Genomic DNA, 18,898 nt, shown 5'->3' on the forward strand with positions numbered 1-18,898 from the left:
CTGCCTGGTTCCCAGATGTCCCATTTCGTCTTGGCTTGATTCTCTGATATTGACCCCTGCTACGGACCTGGACCCCTCTCTTGCCTGCTGCCTTGTACTGACGACTGCTACAGACCCTGACCACTTTCTGCTTGCTGCCTGCTCTGACCCATAGCCTGGACCTGTTTACTGCCTGATCGCTGCCTGCCCTGACTTCTGCCTGTGCCTGACTATCTCTTTCTACCTCTCCTCAAGAGAGACTCACCTAAGTCCTGCTGGAACCCAAGGGCTCAACCTGCAGGGAACAGGACTGGTACAGGTGAAGCTCCTGTGTGCTCCTGGCAGGGCCTGTCCTTTGGCTGTCAGCATGGACCTGCTCATTTACAAGGCTGCATCAACCACTCTGCCACACAGGACTGGTGCAGGTGAAGCTCCTGTGCGCTCCTGGCAGGGCCTGTCCTTCGGCTGTCAGCATGGACCTGCTCATTTACAAGGCTGCATCAACCACTCTGCTGCTCGGGACTGGTACAGGTGAAGCTCCTGTGTGCTCCTGGCAGGGCCTGTCCTTCGGCTGTCAGCATGGACCTGTTCATTTACAAGGCTGCATCAACCACTCTGCCGCACAGGACTGGTACAGGTGAAGCTCCTGTGTGCTCCTGGCAGGGCCTGTCCTTCGGCTGTCAGCATGGACCTGTTCATTTACAAGGCTGCATCAACCACTCTGCCGCACAGGACTGGTGCAGGTGAAGCTCCTGTGCAGTCCTGGCAGGGCCTGTCCTTCGGCTGTCAGCATGGACCTGTTCATTTACAAGGCTGCATCAACCACTCTGCCTTACAGGACTGGTGCAGGTGAAGCTCCTGTGCAGTCCTGGCAGGGCCTGTCCTTCGGCTGTCAGCATGGACCTGTTCATTTACAAGGCTGCATCAACCACTCTGCCGTACAGGACTGGTGCAGGTGAAGCTCCTGTGCGCTCCTGGCAGGGCCTGTCCTTCGGCTGTCAGCATGGAGCTGTTCATTTACAAGGCTGCATCAACCACTCTGCCGTACAGGACTGGTGCAGGTGAAGCTCCTGTGCAGTCCTGGCAGGGCCTGTCCTTCGGCTGTCAACATAGACCTGTTCATTTACAAGGCTGCATCAACCACTCTGCCGTACAGGACTGGTGCAGGTGAAGCTCCTGTGCAGTCCTGGCAGGGCCTGTCCTTCGGCTGTCAACATAGACCTGTTCATTTACAAGGCTGCATCAACCACTGTGCCACACAGGACTGGTGCAGGTGAAGCTCCTGTGCGCTCCTGGCAGGGCCTGTCCTTCGGCTGTCAGAATGGACCTGCTCATTTACAAGGCTGCATCAACCACTCTGCCGCACAGGACTGGTGCAGGTGAAGCTCCTGTGCAGTCCTGGCAGGGCCTGTCCTTCGGCTGTCAGCATGGACCTGTTCATTTACAAGGCTGCATCAACCACTCTGCCGCACAGGACTGGTGCAGGTGAAGCTCCTGTGCAGTCCTGGCAGGGCCTGTCCTTCGGCTGTCAGCATGGACCTGTTCATTTACAAGGCTGCATCAACCACTCTGTCACACAGGACTGGTGCAGGTGAAGCTCCTGTGCGCTCCTGGCAGGGCCTGTCCTTCGGCTGTCAGCATGGACCTGTTCATTTACAAGGCTGCATCAACCACTCTGCCGCACAGGACTGGTGCAGGTGAAGCTCCTGTGCAGTCCTGGCAGGGCCTGTCCTTCGGCTGTCAGCATGGACCTGTTCATTTACAAGGCTGCATCAACCACTCTGCCACACAGGACTGGTGCAGGTGAAGCTCCTGTGTGCTCCTGGCAGGGCCTGTCCTTCGGCTGTCAGCATGGACCTGCTCATTTACAAGGCTGCATCAACCACTCTGCCGCTCGGGACTGGTGCAGGTGAAGCTCCTGTGTGCTCCTGGCAGGGCCTGTCCTTCGGCTGTCAGCATGGACCTGTTCATTTACAAGGCTGCATCAACCACTCTGCCGCTCGGGACTGGTGCAGGTGAAGCTCCTGTGTGCTCCTGGCAGGGCCTGTCCTTCGGCTGTCAGCATGGACCTGCTCATTTACAAGGCTGCATCAACCACTCTGCCGCACAGGACTGGTACAGGTGAAGCTCCTGTGCAGTCCTGGCAGGGCCTGTCCTTCGGCTGTCAGCATGGACCTGCTCATTTACAAGGCTGCATCAACCACTCTGCCGCTCGGGACTGGTACAGGTGAAGCTCCTGTGCAGTCCTGGCAGGGCCTGTCCTTCGGCTGTCAGCATGGACCTGTTCATTTACAAGGCTGCATCAACCACTCTGCCGCTCGGGACTGGTACAGGTGAAGCTCCTGTGTGCTCCTGGCAGGGCCTGTCCTTCGGCTGTCAGCATGGACCTGTTCATTTACAAGGCTGCATCAACCACTCTGCCGCACAAGGGCTCAGTACCGTGACAGATCCCACTCTTGTTTTCTGCATTGATGAACTTCACCCCCTAGACCAGTAATTCCCAAACCTGTCCTGGAGGACTACCAGCCATTCAGATTTTCAGGATATCTGCAATGAAATTTCATAGGATAAATTTGTATGCATTGCCTCCATAGCAAGTAATTTCTCATTTTCCTTGTCAACCTCTACATATTCCTCCCCTTCCCCCTCTGAGTTTCACAAAGCCACTTTTGCTCTTCCTTCTATCACTAACATATCTAAAAAAAAGTCTTGTTACTCCCTTTTTTGCTATTTTTTCTTCCAATTGCATCTTTGCTCTCTTGACTACTTTTCCAGTTTCTCTTAGCTTTTCCAGATAAATACATGCACAAGTAAATATTTTCATAAGCAAGATCCCTGCCAACTTTATAAAATACCTGCCTCGGCACATAAATTGAGTTTTTATGTGCACATGTCACGCAAAATATCTATGTACTTTTATAAAATGAGTGTATAAACTATGTAGATCCCTGCATTAAATAAAATGTGCATCTACTGAAACATATATAGATACTTTTGATGTGGTGATACATGCAGAGTCCATAAAATCCTGGCACAACTTTAGGTACACCTGCTTATGCATGCTGAGTTGTGTACAATATCAAAATAACCTAAACTTGCTACAATTGGAAAGTAATGAATATTACAATTAGGTCTTGCAAATATTATAATATTCCCAAATACAATCTCTGATGTGAATTATCAAATCACAAATTCTACAATATCTGTTCTCATGTGCTTCCTGACATTCTCCTAACTTGCATTATTCTTCTTGCAGAAGTCAGCAGCGAGCTTCACCCATACATGCATACTCCTGCTCCCTCTAGCCGCTTCTCATTTTCTGTTTTCCACTAATAGTCTGGCGAATCACGAGCACTGAACCAGGATATCTCAGTGAGTGCAGTAGCGACTCAGCGGCTCATTTTGGAAACCAAATCAGGTTAGTCAAATTGTGTCTGATCAATGTATAAGCATCAAGGTAAATGACACACAGGGATATACGAATTCTCTATTACTGTAAACCCTACTCAAACACAGAGAATCAATTATACAAACAATTTTAAATTGACAACATATATGAACTTTATTATATCCTGAAATATAACATCCTATCTAAACAATTAAAAACTATCTAGTCAAAACACCCACTCACACATTCATCCCACTTAAAACATATAACACCTGTAAACATTGTTATCATCAATACACTTTACAATTTAATACTGTGTTTTTTATACAGTTGTAATTACATTTCATTTCAGTATCTTATAACAGCTAATATCAATGAGCCCTTATATATAAAAATTTTTCACATGTAAATCAATCCGAAACTGTGTCCAGATATCACGACTCAAAATTCTCTGTTAATATTCATCATAAAGGGCGATCATATTCCTCCCGGTCCAACAAAAGATCTTTGTTTCACCTCACACCTGGGGCTTCCTCAGGGACTTAATATGAAAGGTATCCACTCTCCACACCTACCATCAAAAGTAAATATCAAGTCAACCGCCATAATAGCGTTCAATATATAATACATCACTGTATTAAAAATTACCCCTACTAACCTGCAGCTCCCGACTTTTAATCACAAACCGCGTAAAACTCCCAAATCAGCTTCAAATCATAAGTCACGTTTACTTCCAAACATCACTTTAACCACCTTCATCAAGAATATATCTTATACTCCATGTTTCCAAACTGTTTTCTAAAACCAAACAGGCAAGTAAATTTATTTATTTATTTAAATTCTTTTAATATACCGATGCTCAAGACCAGGTCTTATCGTACCAGTTTACAATAAACTAGGGGGAACCAGTTAACAGAGAAAGCAAAAAGTTACATTATAACAGGGAAAGTGGAACTAGGCTGTTAGAGAAAAGATAGGTTAAACAGATTCTAACTGGAGAGAAGGGCAAAAGCAGGAGAGGGTGCTTACAATGTAAGAATTATGTACAAATTTACATAGTGTATATGAATTAAGCAAGTTATAAGATAGTGCAATTAGTCAAGAAACAGTTCCTTTGAGTTGCGGAAATGGACGCATCCGTGGGGTATGAGACTCATCCGTGGGGTATGAGACATTACTCTCTGCATCAATGACAGGGGATGGCAGGAAATTTGAATCAAACAGTTACCAACAAGGGCCCTGAACTTGCTGGTTGATGAAACAGATAAGCATGGGAAAATAAGTGTGGGAGCTTGCTGGGCAGACTGGATGGGCCGATTGGTCTTTTTCTGCCGTCATTTCTATGTTTCTATCTACAGCTCAGTTACTTCGGCATGAGTAGATCCACTATGAAACCAAGATGTAGTATATGCTCTGGAGATGGCAGTAGATAAGATTTGAAGTACACAGTGGTGATTTTTCATGAGTTCTACTCCTTCCCTTACCTCTGAAGAGATTTCCAGCACTGCAAGGCATATTTGCAAGCTTTTCCTACACATTCTCACAAAAAGATGAGCCCATAGCCATAAGAATCTGCAGGCATCACTAGCCATTACAGTGACGCTTGATATTATTTCAAGAGACTCACAGGCCACACACCATGCTTTTCATACTCCTCAAATCATATCATGTGATTGAACTCTGTTTCTCTTGAAGGAGTATCTCTAATTCCTGGGGTAATCAGATTGTGCTTTTGACAGTGCTGCTTCACAGTGCAACTGTCAAAAGCACAATCTGATTACTCACAGTTAAAAAAATGTTTTCAAATGATTCTTTAAAATTATTTCTTTCAAAAGATATGTCATCCTGTTTTTCAAGGAAATTTTTTTTATATAATATATCTATTTTTTCCATGCTTGAGGTATGACTGACCAGGTGTGCAAAATTCTACTATAACTGTTCAGTCAATGCATTTTGATAGCAATCATGGTGCACAGCCCAGCACTATCTTTGCTTAAACATTTCTGAATGCAATGTGCTTCCATCTTCTAAGGTAGCAAATTCTTTATTTATCTTCTATGTCTAGCCGACGAGTGGATACAGTATCTGCTTGATTAGTAGGAGTCCTGCTATACTCGTTCTGTTGGTTGTTGCTTGCTCTTTTCAGTAAAACCACAGATCGTTAGAACTGCTCAAATGACATGCTACTTTGTTTCGTATAGAGACAACAAAGTCATTTTTCAACTCAATGGAAAATGTTCACCTGATACATGGAGAAAAGCCATCTGCTAGAGCAGCGGTTCTCAACCTTTTTTCTGTCGGGACACACCTGACAGATCGGTGAGCCGTGCAGAGGAGGCACCAGCGGCAACGAGAAACAAAAATTTAAAAAGCTCCTATATCGAATAGGAGAGGGCAGGAACAAGAAACCCTGACGCCACGCGGTGAGTGCAGCCGCGCCCCTGGAACGGCAATAGGCCTATCAGAGGGCAGCTAGAAGCCCTTTAAATCTAAAATCCTCACGGCGGCGTCGCACGCCAGGCGTCGCGCGCACGAAGGAGCGCGACCTAGGGGGCCTGCCCTTAGCGCGCCCCTTGGAGTGCCCGAGGCCCAGGGCCTACGCATTCACAAGTGACACGACATAGAACCTTTATGCCCAACTGACCTCCGGCTCCCAACTGACCTCCGGCCTCTCACGCGACTATAACACCGAAGGACGACCTGCCGAGAGAAAGAGCCGCAGCCATCCCTAGGAAACGGGGTAAGACTCTCTCCAGAATTCTTTTACACTCTCCCAAACCCAAACTCTCCCAAACCCCGACGGACCACGTGGATCGCCCCTTCTACATCTCAAAATACCCACTCCACAACCAACGACGCAGACAATCACAAACCCAGCATCCACCCAACAACGCCTGACTCAGACAGCTTCTCAGACAACCCCACACGCAGACAACGTTTCAGGACTCCAGCATCCACTCAACAACGCCTGACACAGACAGCTTCTCAGACAACCCCACACGCAGACAAACGTTTCAGGACTCCAGCATCCACTCACACAACGCCTGACTCAGACAAACAAACTCCTCAGACAACCCCACCATCTTCGCAAATGATGCCAACATTCAATACAAATCAAGCTTCCAATATGCTTTCTACCTTCCCAATCCCAATCCTATATCACTGCCTCTCTCAGAAAAGAACACCAACCAGTCAAACATACCATCGTAACCTAAAATCTCTCACACCAATCCTAATCCACTCCGATAACCCAGCTCCTAGGACTTACTCTATTTACCCTATCCTATTCAATGCGCATCCTTAACCAAAAATCACTAATCCTCACGACTACCTCAATGACTCTAAGCCGGACATCTGCGCAATAACGGAAACCTGGCTGAAACCCTCAGACACCGCAATAATAAACCAACTTCCAACGCAAACGTACGACATATTCTCTCTTCCCAGACTGAAAAAGAGGGGAGGAGGAATCCTCCTTGCAACTAAAAAAGACCTCAGGTTCTCACACCATCCGGTCCACTCCGACACCAAGCTTGAAATCGGCTTCTTCACATCCACACACCAACTTCAAATCCTTCTCATCTATGCCCCCCCAGGACTATTAGAATCTGATGTCTCACCCTTCATCGAAATAACCACTACACTCATCAACCTAGACACTCCAGCAATAATATTAGGAGATTTCAATCTCCATATAGACAACCCTTCTCCCTCACCAAGTTGCCAAACACTGCTCCTAGCCCTCTCAGCGATGGGCTTCACCCAAACGGTCAACAGTCCTACACATAAAGCAGGTCATATGCTGGACCTGATCTTTATCAACAAAGGCATAAAATCGTCCTCCCCGCCAAAAAATCTGAAGGTATCTTGGTCAGATCATTCCATGATCTCCACATCATTTCAGCTGGAAAATTCGAGTGCCCCTAATACCCCTTCACCTTCCTTTCTCTACAGGAAAGCTTGCCAATCTGATGAACTCACCAAACAATTAACCAATCACCTCACAGATATAGTCCTCTCAGATCCCAACACGGCCCTACGCTCCTGGAATGCAATCACAGAAAGCATAGCCAACAAACTTTGCCCTCTAACAACTAAAAAATCACACCCAAACTCCTCCAAAAAACAACCATGGTTCACTAACGAACTCAGAAGGCTCAAACAAAATTTAAGACAAAAGGAATCCAACTGGAGAAAAACCCCAAACGCCAACACACTCTCAACTTACAAATTCACGCTTCACCAGTACAAGGCCTCCACATACAAATCAAAGAGAGACTTTTATGCTTCTAAAATCCACAACTTGGTCTTCGACGCCAAAGCCCTATTCAACTATGTATCCACCCTCACCCAAATACCCTCTCCAGAGTGCCCTAGTAACCAAGCTCAATCTAAAGCTGAAGAACTTGCACTATTTTTTCAAAATAAAATCACGAATCTTCTGACTCAACTTCCTTCCAAAATTGCCCCCTTCCATCATCTCTACTGCTCTTCTACTCGCCTCCCATCAAAAACAATCACCTCGTATTCTTGAACCTACCACAGCTGCCGAAATCCAAACTATCCTTAGAAGAATGAAACCTTCTTCGCACCCAGCGGACCATATCCCTACTAAAACTTCTTCGGTCAATCCCAGACACTATATCCAAAAACACTGGCAGACATCATCAACTGTCACTCTCTCAAGTGCCGTCCCTGAAGACCTCAAAACAGGCCTCTCTCAACCACTCTTAAAAAAAAACCAACTTGGAACCAAATGACCCTAACAATTACCGACCTATAGCCAATCTTCCTTTCAGTGCCAAGATTATGGAAAAGGCTGGTGAATCCCAATTATCAGACTACATTGAAGATAACAAAACTGCTATAACGCCTCACAATATGGATTCCGCAAGAACTAGGCACAGAATCCCTCCTCAACCTCCCTCACAGACCTCCTTACTCTTGGCATAGACAAAGGGACAAATCCTTCATATTGGTCCTTCTAGATCTTTCAGCAGCCTTGATACCGTCAATCATTCTATTCTCTTAAACCAATTATCTACAATAGGAATTTCTGGATTGGCGCTCTCCTGGTTCAAATCGTTTCTCACTACAGAGGTTATAAAGTTAAAATCCAAAATAAAGAATCATCACGTTTCGACTCGACAATTGGAGTCCCTCAAGGCTCCTCTTTATCCCCTACACTCTTTAATATTTACCTCATGCCTCTTTGTCAACTCCTCACCAACCTCAAACTTAAATCACTTTCTTTATGCAGACGACATACAAATACTGATCCCCATCAAAGAATCTTACTCAAAAACACTTGATTTCTGGGAGTCCTGTCATCAAGAAATCAAAAACCTCCTCAACAGCCTAAATCTGGTACTTAACTCCAATAAAACAGAACTATTACTCATTTCTCCGGAGAACAACAATCCTTCAACTTGTCTTCCAACCAACCTACAAACTACTCAAGTAAGAGATCTAGGTGTTCTAATTGACAATAAACTAAACTTCAAAGCCCACATAAACAAAACAACCAAAGACTTGCTTCTATAAGCTGCATGTTTTAAAAAGGATAAGACCCCTCTTCCACACCAAAGACTTCAGAACCATCCTCCAAGCTCTCATATTCTCCAAATTAGACTATTGTAACTCTACGTTACTTGGCCTCCCCTCCTCCTACACACCAAACCGCTCCAAATGGTCTAAAATGCAGCAGCCAGACTAATAACTAACACCAGGAGAAGAGACCATATCTCCCCAGTCCTAAAAGACCTCCACTGTTACCAATTCATTTCAGAGTAATTTACAAATCTATCACCTTAATATACAAAAATCATTCACCATCACACTACAATTGACCTACAAATTCCTTTACGTCCACACATATCCACAGACCGACCAGAGAAGCTTACAAAGGATGCCTCATTGTTCCACCTACCAAAACCACTAACCACAGTACCTTAAGACACCGAGCTTTCTCCACAGCAGGCCCCACAATTATGGAACACTATCCCACCAGATCTCAGAAATGAGCCATGCCTACTAACTTTAGGAAAAGACTTAAGACATGGCTGTTTAGGCAAGCCTTCCCGAACTCCACTTAACACGCCAACCATTAAAGACTCCACTCAGCAACTATATATTTCGGATTATGTATATATACTGTACTATTGTATATAATTAACCTCCTCTTTCTCTCTCTATTTTTCCTCCTCCCAGTTTACAGCCCCTGTTAATTGTAACTGCATCTCTTCATCACGTTAGTTATGTTCTTGGTTTGTTCTTCACACCCCTGTTTCATGTAAACCGGCATGATGTGAACGCTTTCATGAATGCCGGTATAGAAAAACCTTAAATAAATAAAATAAATAAATGGTTCTCACATGCGTGACACACTGACCCATGATCGTCACGGGGCTAGATGTACAAGTTCAGTTTGCATCCACGGGAACCCCCCTGACCCACAATAATGGATGTAAAGCAGAATTATGACATTCCCCATACAACTCACCCTACAAAAAAGATATTCTGGTTCTGGTGTCATCTCAGTAACAGCAACTCAAACTCCTTCTACTTCCAGGCTCAATAGCCCTACTTATGAAAAGACAGCAGTTTACCACCAATGCATGTCCTCTTGAGAAAACACAACAAATAAGACTGATAAAACTCTTACATGCTAGTAAAATATTTCATCTCGGTAACAGACACAGAACCGACCTAACATACTCCCAGGATCTGTAGTAATGCACATAAACGAATCCGCACACAGTTACACCTGTATTATGGAATACACTCAAACAGGAGCAACCCTATCTATGAAAAGGCAACACTACAAATATTAAATCAGGCCCTAAACACCAATACACCTCTTATTAGGAAAACAGAACTAGCAAGCAGCTATAGATCCCCACACAGAAATAATTGTAAAACTATACTAATAAGCAGAATAAATGTTTCTAAATAGCTATGAACAGAATAACATCCAACAATTAAAAAACTATTAAAAACTATTAAAAAATTCTCCAAACACCAATAAAATATTTCAAAAAAAAGCAGACACATCACATAATATTAATAATTAAAATGGCAGTCATCAAGAAAAATAAACTTAAAAAGCCACCTTTACTTACCCCCTCCAGCAGCTCTCCTGCTCCTCTTCCATGCAGGCCGTAGCACACAGCAGAAGCAGCAGTAGAGGCTAAGCTCTATACTCATGGTCCTCTTCCTTAGGGCCCATGTCTCTCACACACACACACTATGCCAGTCATGCCCCCATGACCAGTTTCTGTCTCTCACACACCAATCATCTCCCAAACAGTCTTTGACACACACACACACCAGTCACCTTCCTGAACAGTTTCTCTCATGCCATACACACACATGCTTCCCACTCCCGTGTTCTACTTACATATACGGGCTTCTCACTCTCATAATCACTTTCTCTGTCTCACACACACTCACCAGTCTCCCATGCTTGTTCTCTCCACATGCACAGGCTTCTCATTTCTATAATCACTTTCTTTCTGTCTCTCTCTCACACACACACCAGTCACCTGATCTCTCTCATGCATACACACTCACAGGCTTCCCACTCCCATGTTCTTTCAGATATACAGGCTTCTCACTCCCATGCTGTGTCTCACACACACCCAGGTTTCTCACTCCCATGCTCACTCTTCACATGCACAGGTTTCTCATTCCCATAATCACTTTCTTTCACACACACACACACACACACACACCAATCACCTGATCTCTCTCATGCATACACACACAGGCTTCCCACTTCCATGTTCTGTCTTACATATACAGGCTTCTCCCTCACATGCTGTGTCTCACACACACCCAGGTTTCTCACTCCCATGTTCACTCTCTTCACATGCACAGGCTTCTCATTCCCATAATCACTTTCTCTGTTACACCCACATACATACACCCACATACATACATACACACACACACACACACACACACCAGTCTCTCTCTCATTTCCATGCTCGCTCTCCACTGCACAGGCTTCTCATTCCCTGAATCACATTCTTTCTCTCACATTCACACACACCAGTCTCTTTCTCTCACACACCCCGTCACCTTACCAACCAGTCTCTCTCTCATGCATGCACACACACACAGGCTTCCCACTCCCATGCTCTTTCTCTCACATAATCAGGCTTCTCACTCCCATGCTTTTTTTCACACACACACCCCCTCCCCCCCAACACCAGGCTTCTTACCCCCTTGCTTTCTCACATACCCAGACCTCTCACTTCCATGCTTTTTCTCTCTCTCTCACACACACACATCAGTCACCTCCCTGACTAATGTCTCACACTCTCACATACACATCAGTCACTTTCATTGTCTCTCACATACACACACACATCAGCTCTCTGACCAGTTTCTCTCACTCACACGCAGGCTCTCACTCACACGCAGGCTGGCTGCTTCTTTCTCTCACTCACTTCCTCCCCCCCCCCCCCCCCGGGGCACAAATGGAAACTGCAGCCTCCTCCTCCTCCAGCCCCCGCAGGCCAAGAAAGTAGAATCCCATCGGCCGCGGGAGGCTCAAGCTGCTCTCTCTCTCATTTCTTGATTTCCGGCTGCTTCGATTGCCCGGGGGCCGATGACGCTGCTGCTGCTGCTACTTTATCACGCGGCACGGGCCGGCTCTTTCTCCTTCCCGCGCACCGCGTATCACTTCCTGTTCCGGGTCACGGGGGGGGGGGGGGGGCGCGCGGGAAGAAGAAAAGGCCCAGCCACAAGTGCCACAGCTTCTTTTAGCGCCGCTGCCGTTCCCGCTGGGCTTGAACGTCTTGATAGCCCGGCGGCAACGGCAGCGGGAGGGACCCGGAGCACGCGACGCACTACCCAGTGTGTCGCGTGCTCCGGTTGAGAACCGCTGCTCTAGCAGATGGCTTTTCTCCATGTATCAGGTGAACATTTTCCATTGAGTTGAAAAATGACTTTGTTGTCTCTATACGAAACAAAGTAGCATGTCATTTGAGCAGTTCTAACGATCTGTGGTTTTACTGAAAAGAGCAAGCAGCAACCAACAGAACGAGTATAGCAGGACTCCTACTAATCAAGCAGATACTGTATCCACTCGTCGGCTAGACATAGAAGATAAATGAAGAATTTGCTACCTTAGAAGATGGAAGCACATGCCATTCAGAAACGTTTAAGCAAAGATAGTGCTGGACTGTGCACCATGATTGCTATCAAAATGCATTGACTGAACAGTTATAGTAGAATTTTTTTTAACTGTGAGTAATCAGATTGTGCTTTTGACAGTGCTGCTTCACAGTGCAACTGTCAAAAGCACAATCTGATTACTCACAGTTAAAAAATGTTTTCAAATGATTCTTTTCAAATGATTTCTTTCAAAAGATATGTCATCCTGTTTTTCAAGGAAATTTCTTTTATATAATATATCTATTTTTTCCATGCTTGAGGTATGACTGACCAGGTGTGCAAAATTCTACTATAACTGTTCAGTCAATGCATTTTGATAGCAATCATGGTGCACAGCCCAGCACTATCTTTGCTTAAACGTTTCTGAATGCAATGTGCTTCCATCTTCTAAGGTAGCAAATTCTTCATTTATCTTCTATGTCTAGCCGACGAGTGGATACAGTATCTGCTTGATTAGTAGGAGTCCTGCTATACTCGTTCTGTTGGTTGTTGCTTGCTCTTTTCAGTAAAACCACAGATCGTTAGAACTGCTCAAATGACATGCTACTTTGTTTCGTATAGAGACAACAAAGTCATTTTTCAACTCAATGAAAAATGTTCACCTGATACATGGAGAAAAGCCATCTGCTAGAGAATGAATAGCTATCTTTATAGCTTTTTACTCTAATTGCACCAATTTAATTGACAGCACCTTTTCATTTTATGCAAGAATTTATATGTGAACATATACTACTGCGTGTGGTTTTACTCATATAGATACTAATTATTCATAACATTTTTATAGACCACGGCTGATTAACATTTTGTTTTGTGATTAAGTTTGTCATTCTTTTAAAAACTTTTTTTTACATTTGTTTTTCCTCTATATTATTTCATATCATTTTATATGATTTAATTATGTATGTTTGGTGTATATGTTCTTTATTTGTATTTACATGTTTTCATATATGTTTATCTTGCTAGCCCCTGAAGCAGCTCTATGAGCGAAACTCGGCCTGAGTCGGGCTTTTATTACGTTCTGTGATCAGTAAAGAACTCCTGGTGTTTATTGATCCTTTCTTCCTTTGGTAACCATCATATATGGGACACACCCAACATCCTGCCACCTATTTTATATATAGGGTTCACCTAGCACCCTGCCACCCATCATGTACAGACACAGTCAGCACCCTGCCCCCATCATGTACAGGATACACCCAATACCCTGCCACGCATCTTACACAGGACACTCCCAGCACTCTGCCACGTACCCAACATCCTGTCACTCATCATATATGGGCTACACCTGCCACCCATGATATATGGGCTACACCTGCCACCCATGATATATGGGACATCCTGCTGCCTGTCTTGTATAGGACAGATCCAACGCCTTGATGCCCACTCAACACTTATATACAGGACACATCCAACAACTTGCTCTCCATCGAAGGTCCTGCTACTAAAAGTATTAAAGACCTTTCTTCAGACCATAAGTGAGACCAACGCGTGAGCACAGATAAAGAAGAGGCCGAGCGCAGTGCAAAGTATATTTTGGGTATTAGTTGGGCACTTGATGGTTTCATAGGATACACCTAGACCACAGTGAGGGGCTGAATATGTATAAGATTCTGCAGGGATCATATTTTACATCTCATCATTTCACTCTGGGATTTTTTGTCTTCTAGAGACAAGAATGGACGATGTCTGTATAACCGCGGAGAAGCCTATCCAGCAGCAAAGCCAGGTGGGGTCGGAGGCGTGAGGGTTGCTTCTGCCTGTGTGCTCCCTTCTCCTTATTGGTGTGCGTGTGTGTATTGGACCAGAGCAGCTCAGCAACTCACGCTCTCACTATTCTGCTTTTTATACTTATGAGCCAGTGTTTTGCAGATGTGGGAGAGCATAGGATAAGTTGTCTTCAGGTGCATGGTTACAAAATATCCTGAACAGGCAAACAGATTACTCATGAGGAAGTAGGCAGGGAAAGAACCAGCGGTCATGGTGAATACTGGTAGGTGAAGGAGAGATTCCCAGCAATCTAGTTGCAGCAAACTAAAGGCAAGAACCTCCAAGATAATATCTTTAGACTAAACTTGGGGTTGTAAAGCCAAGGAACAGCATTAACATAAATTTGTAGACAAGTCTGATGGTGCCTCACACCAGCACAGACTGAGGAAGCCCCTCTCCCTGTATCAGACACCAGCACAGACTGAGGGAGCCCCTCTCCCTGTATCAGACACCAGCACAGACTGAGGGAGCCTCTGTTCCTGTATCTGACACCAGCACAGACTGAGGGAGCCCCCTCTCCCTGTATCAGACACCAGCACAGACTGAGGGAGCCCCTCTCCCTGTATCAGACACCAGCACAGACTGAGGGAGCCTCTGTTCCTGTATCTGACACCAGCACAGACTGAGGGAGCCCCTCTCCCTGTATCAGACACCAGCACAGACTGAGGGAGCCTCTGTTCCCTGTATCAGACACCAGCACAGACTGAGGGAGCCCCTCTCCCTGTATCAGACACCAGCACAGACTGAGGGAGCCCCTCCCCCTGTATCATGACACCAGGCACAGACTGAGGGAGCCCCTCTCCCCTGTATCAGACACCAGCACAGACTGAGGGAGCCCCTCTCCCTGTATCATGACACCAGGCACAGACTGAGGGAGCCCCTCCCCCTGTATCATGACACCAGCACAGACTGAGGGAGCCCCTCTCCCTGTATCAGACACCAGCACAGACTGAGGGAGCCCCTCCCCCTGTATCAGACACCAGCACAGACTGAGGGAGACCCTCTCCCTGTATCAGACACCAGCACAGACTGAGGGAGCCCCTCCCTCGTATCAGACACCAGCACAGACTGAGGGAGCCCCTCTCCTTGTATCTGACACCAGCACAGACTGAGGGAGCTCCTCTCCCTGTATCAGACACCAGCACAGACTGAGGGAGCCCCTCTCCCTGTATCAGACACCGGCACAGACTGAGGGAGCCCCTCTCCCTGTATCAGACACCAGCACAGAATGAGGGGAGCCCCTCTCCCTGTATCTGACACCAGCACAGACTGAGGGAGCCTCTGTTCCTGTATCTGACACCAGCACAGACTGAGGGAGCCCCTCTCCCTGTATCAGACACCAGCACAGACTGAGGGAGCCCCTCTCCCTGTATCAGACACCAGCACAGACTGAGGGAGCCCCTCTCCCTGTATCAGACACCGGCACAGACTGAGGGAGCCCCTCTCCCTGTATCAGACACCAGCACAGACTGAGGGAGCCCCTCCCCCTGTATCAGACACCAGCACAGAATGAGGGAGCCCCTCTCCCTGTATCTGACACCAGCACAGACTGAGGGAGCCCCTCTCCCTGTATCTGACACCGGCACAGACTGAGGGAGCCCCTCCCCCTGTATCAGACACCGGCACAGACTGAGGGAGCCCCTCTCCCTGTATCTGACACCAGCACAGACTGAGGGAGCCCCTCCCCTGTATCTGACACCAGCACAGACTGAGGGAGCCCCTCTCCCTGTATCTGACACCGGCACAGACTGAGGGAGCCTCTGTTCCTGTATCTGACACCAGCACAGACTGAGGGAGCCCCTCCCTTGTATCTGACACCAGCACAGACTGAGGGAGCCCCTCCCTTGTATCAGACACCAGCACAGACTGAGGGAGCCCCTCTCCCTGTATCAGACACCAGCAGAATTTGTTATGCAAAGCTTCGAGCATGGGCAGGATTTCTCTCTGGGGACAGATTTGTCTCTTCCAAATGAAACCCTCATGAGAGAGTAATTATATAATCACATGTTTCATTTCTAAGTTTTGCTTGGTTACAGAGAGACTCCAACCCTGTGAATCATGAAGAGGCAGGAAAACCACAGATTTCATCCATGGGGTCGGCAGGAGGGGATGATTGCCTGTTAAATTCTCCAGTCTTTGCAAGAAGCAGGGGAACTCCACCCAGGAAGAATCTCTCACATCGGCAGACAACGGATATAGAAGGTGAAGTATTTTCTCAGGGTTTTGGATAGAGAAAAAGGTGAGCATGATGTCAGCAGAGCCAGGCTTCACCTGGGATGGCTCAGAAAGTGCTGGGCAGTCTGTTGGTGCTTTATGCAGGTCATGTGACTCATGAGGTCATGCTGTTAAAATGCCTCATTGGGACATTTATTTATTTTAAAAAGTTTCTATACCGTCGTTAAGTTTAAATACCATCACAACGGTTTACAGAAGGGCACGATAAAGAGAAATATGGGTGGTATAGATTACAAATTACTCGTGTGCCATCATAGTACGGTAACAATGTAAAATAATAAATAGATGTGTAAGTTAAACCTGATTGTTAGGAACAAATTAGGCAGTTTGATTTTAACATTAATATGCTTATGTAGGTTACTAAAAACTTCTAGCTTGGTGCATCCTTATCGCTCAACTATTTTTCTCCTTTTCTTTCTCTTTATAAAATGCTTGTTTAAAAAGCCAGGTTTTCAGATTAGTTTTGAATAGTTTCAGATTTCTCTGCAGTCTTATTTCGAGTGGCTTGGTATTCCAGAGTACAGGACCAGCCAGTGACAGTGCTCTTTCCCTTACTTGCGTGAGATGTGCTGATTTGACAGAGGGGACAGTTAGTAGATACAATAGATCTTGCCCAGGATGAGGTCACCAGTGTCATAGAGTTGTGATGTCACTGCCCAGGTTGATGTCTCATCACATCAGTGCCTTGAAAGCAATAGAAAGACTGGACAGACTGAGTAATTCTGCTCCAAATATTGTTCTAACAGGTCTGGTTGAGCTTCTGAACCGAGTGCAGAGCTGCCGGGCAGATGACCAGCGAGGTCTGCTTTCTAAAAAGGATCTCATTCTTCCAGATTTCCTGCAGCTTCCTGGGCAGGTTGAATGTGCTGGTGCAAGCTCAGAGATGCAGAAAGCTGATCCATTCAGTATACTGAGCCCTAGTGCTCCAGCAAGAACGATGAATCCATCCTCCTGCTGCTTGTGTTCTTCATTAATGCTTGCTGACCAGTGTCACCACACGAGTCAGGTATAGACAGCAGCATCACAGACTGAGAATCACTCCCCTTCCAAGTCACAGCACCCAGACAGATCTACAATCAACCCATATCCCTCATCTCTCTGACAGAAGGACAGACACATGCACTCACTGCCTACCCTTATCCCTCATCTCTGACAGAAGGACAGACACATACTCTCACTGCCTACCCATATCCCTCATCTCTGACAGAAGGACAGACACATACTCTCACTGCCTACCCATATCCCTCATCTCTGACAGAAGGACAGACACATACTCTCACTGCCTATCCATATCCCTCATCTCTGACAGAAGGACAGACACATACTCTCACTGTCTATCCATATCCCTCATCTCTCTTACAGAAGGATGGAGTCATACTCCCACTGCCTACCCATATCCCTCATCTCTCTGACGGAGAGACACATACTCTCACTGCCTACCCATATCCCTCATCTCTCTGACAGATGGACAGTCATACTCTCACTGCCTACCCATATTCCTCATCTCTCAGACAGATGGACAGACACATACTCTCACTGCCTACCCATATCTCTCATCTCTCTCTCAGGAAGTTATTTTAAAGAAACATCTGGAGAGAGAGTCAGATTGGGTGTCACACAGCATCTGAATTCTACAGGACATCCACATATTAAATCTCATGAGCCAGTTCTAGTGCTTACAGATAAACATTTCAATCAATCACAATTCACAAACAAAAAATATTCTGAATATTTGAAAGCAATCAGTTGTGTGTTTTATATTTTGTTTGTTATTTTTGAATTACTGTTTTTGTAAATTATTTTGTTGTACTCCACTTCAGTTTTCTCTGTAAAGGGTAAATGAGTAATTAAGTTAAATAAATAAGCACCAAATTCAGCCATGGACAGAGCAATACTTCATCCAGTAAGGAAGATTCTGGGCAAGACTTTTCTTGAAGTGTCCCATTTGTAAAAAGAGGTTAAAATGAACTGGGAGCTAAACAATAAATGAGAAGCCTCATGCTGCCCTCATTTTAAATACTTTCAAAGCAGACAACAGCAAGAAAAACGCAGAGCCTATGAGCAATTATTTCTTCAGCTTCCAGTTAATTAAATGTTTCTTTTCAATGGGTCTGTTTCAGGCAAAGCAGGTTCCAACTCTTCTTAGTTATTACAGTGAGAGCTGCTTTAAGAATATGACAGCAAGAACAGAGGAGAAGGAAGATTAACCTCTAACAAAAAGGTTTATGCACAGCTAAGTAAAGTAGAGAGGAGCAGCCGTGTGTGAGCTCCCCCGCAGCCAGCACCTCCTGCTGGGAGAGCCAGGGACTGCACCAGCTGTGAGTTCCTGCTGCACTATTTCCTGTA

General features: G+C 45.7%; 1 protein-coding gene across 2 annotated transcripts in view; it reads left to right on the forward strand.

Annotated features, from left to right (window-relative positions):
• The window catches only part of RGS14 (regulator of G protein signaling 14), a 70,333-nt gene extending 51,899 nt beyond the window's left edge, over positions 1 to 18,434 (forward strand). For both annotated transcript variants that reach the window (XM_029583366.1, XM_029583365.1), the window contains 4 exons: positions 3,316 to 3,397; positions 14,218 to 14,276; positions 16,354 to 16,519; positions 17,299 to 18,434. In XM_029583366.1, the coding sequence (XP_029439226.1) occupies positions 3,316 to 3,397; positions 14,218 to 14,276; positions 16,354 to 16,519; positions 17,299 to 17,564 (573 nt within the window). In that variant the 3' untranslated portion in view covers positions 17,565 to 18,434. The remainder of the gene's footprint in view (positions 1 to 3,315; positions 3,398 to 14,217; positions 14,277 to 16,353; positions 16,520 to 17,298) is intronic.
• Positions 18,435 to 18,898: the final 464 nt, after the last annotated feature.

Source organism: Rhinatrema bivittatum, chromosome 18 (assembly GCF_901001135.1).
Source record: "Rhinatrema bivittatum chromosome 18, aRhiBiv1.1, whole genome shotgun sequence".
Taxonomy (NCBI): Eukaryota; Metazoa; Chordata; class Amphibia; order Gymnophiona; family Rhinatrematidae; genus Rhinatrema; species Rhinatrema bivittatum.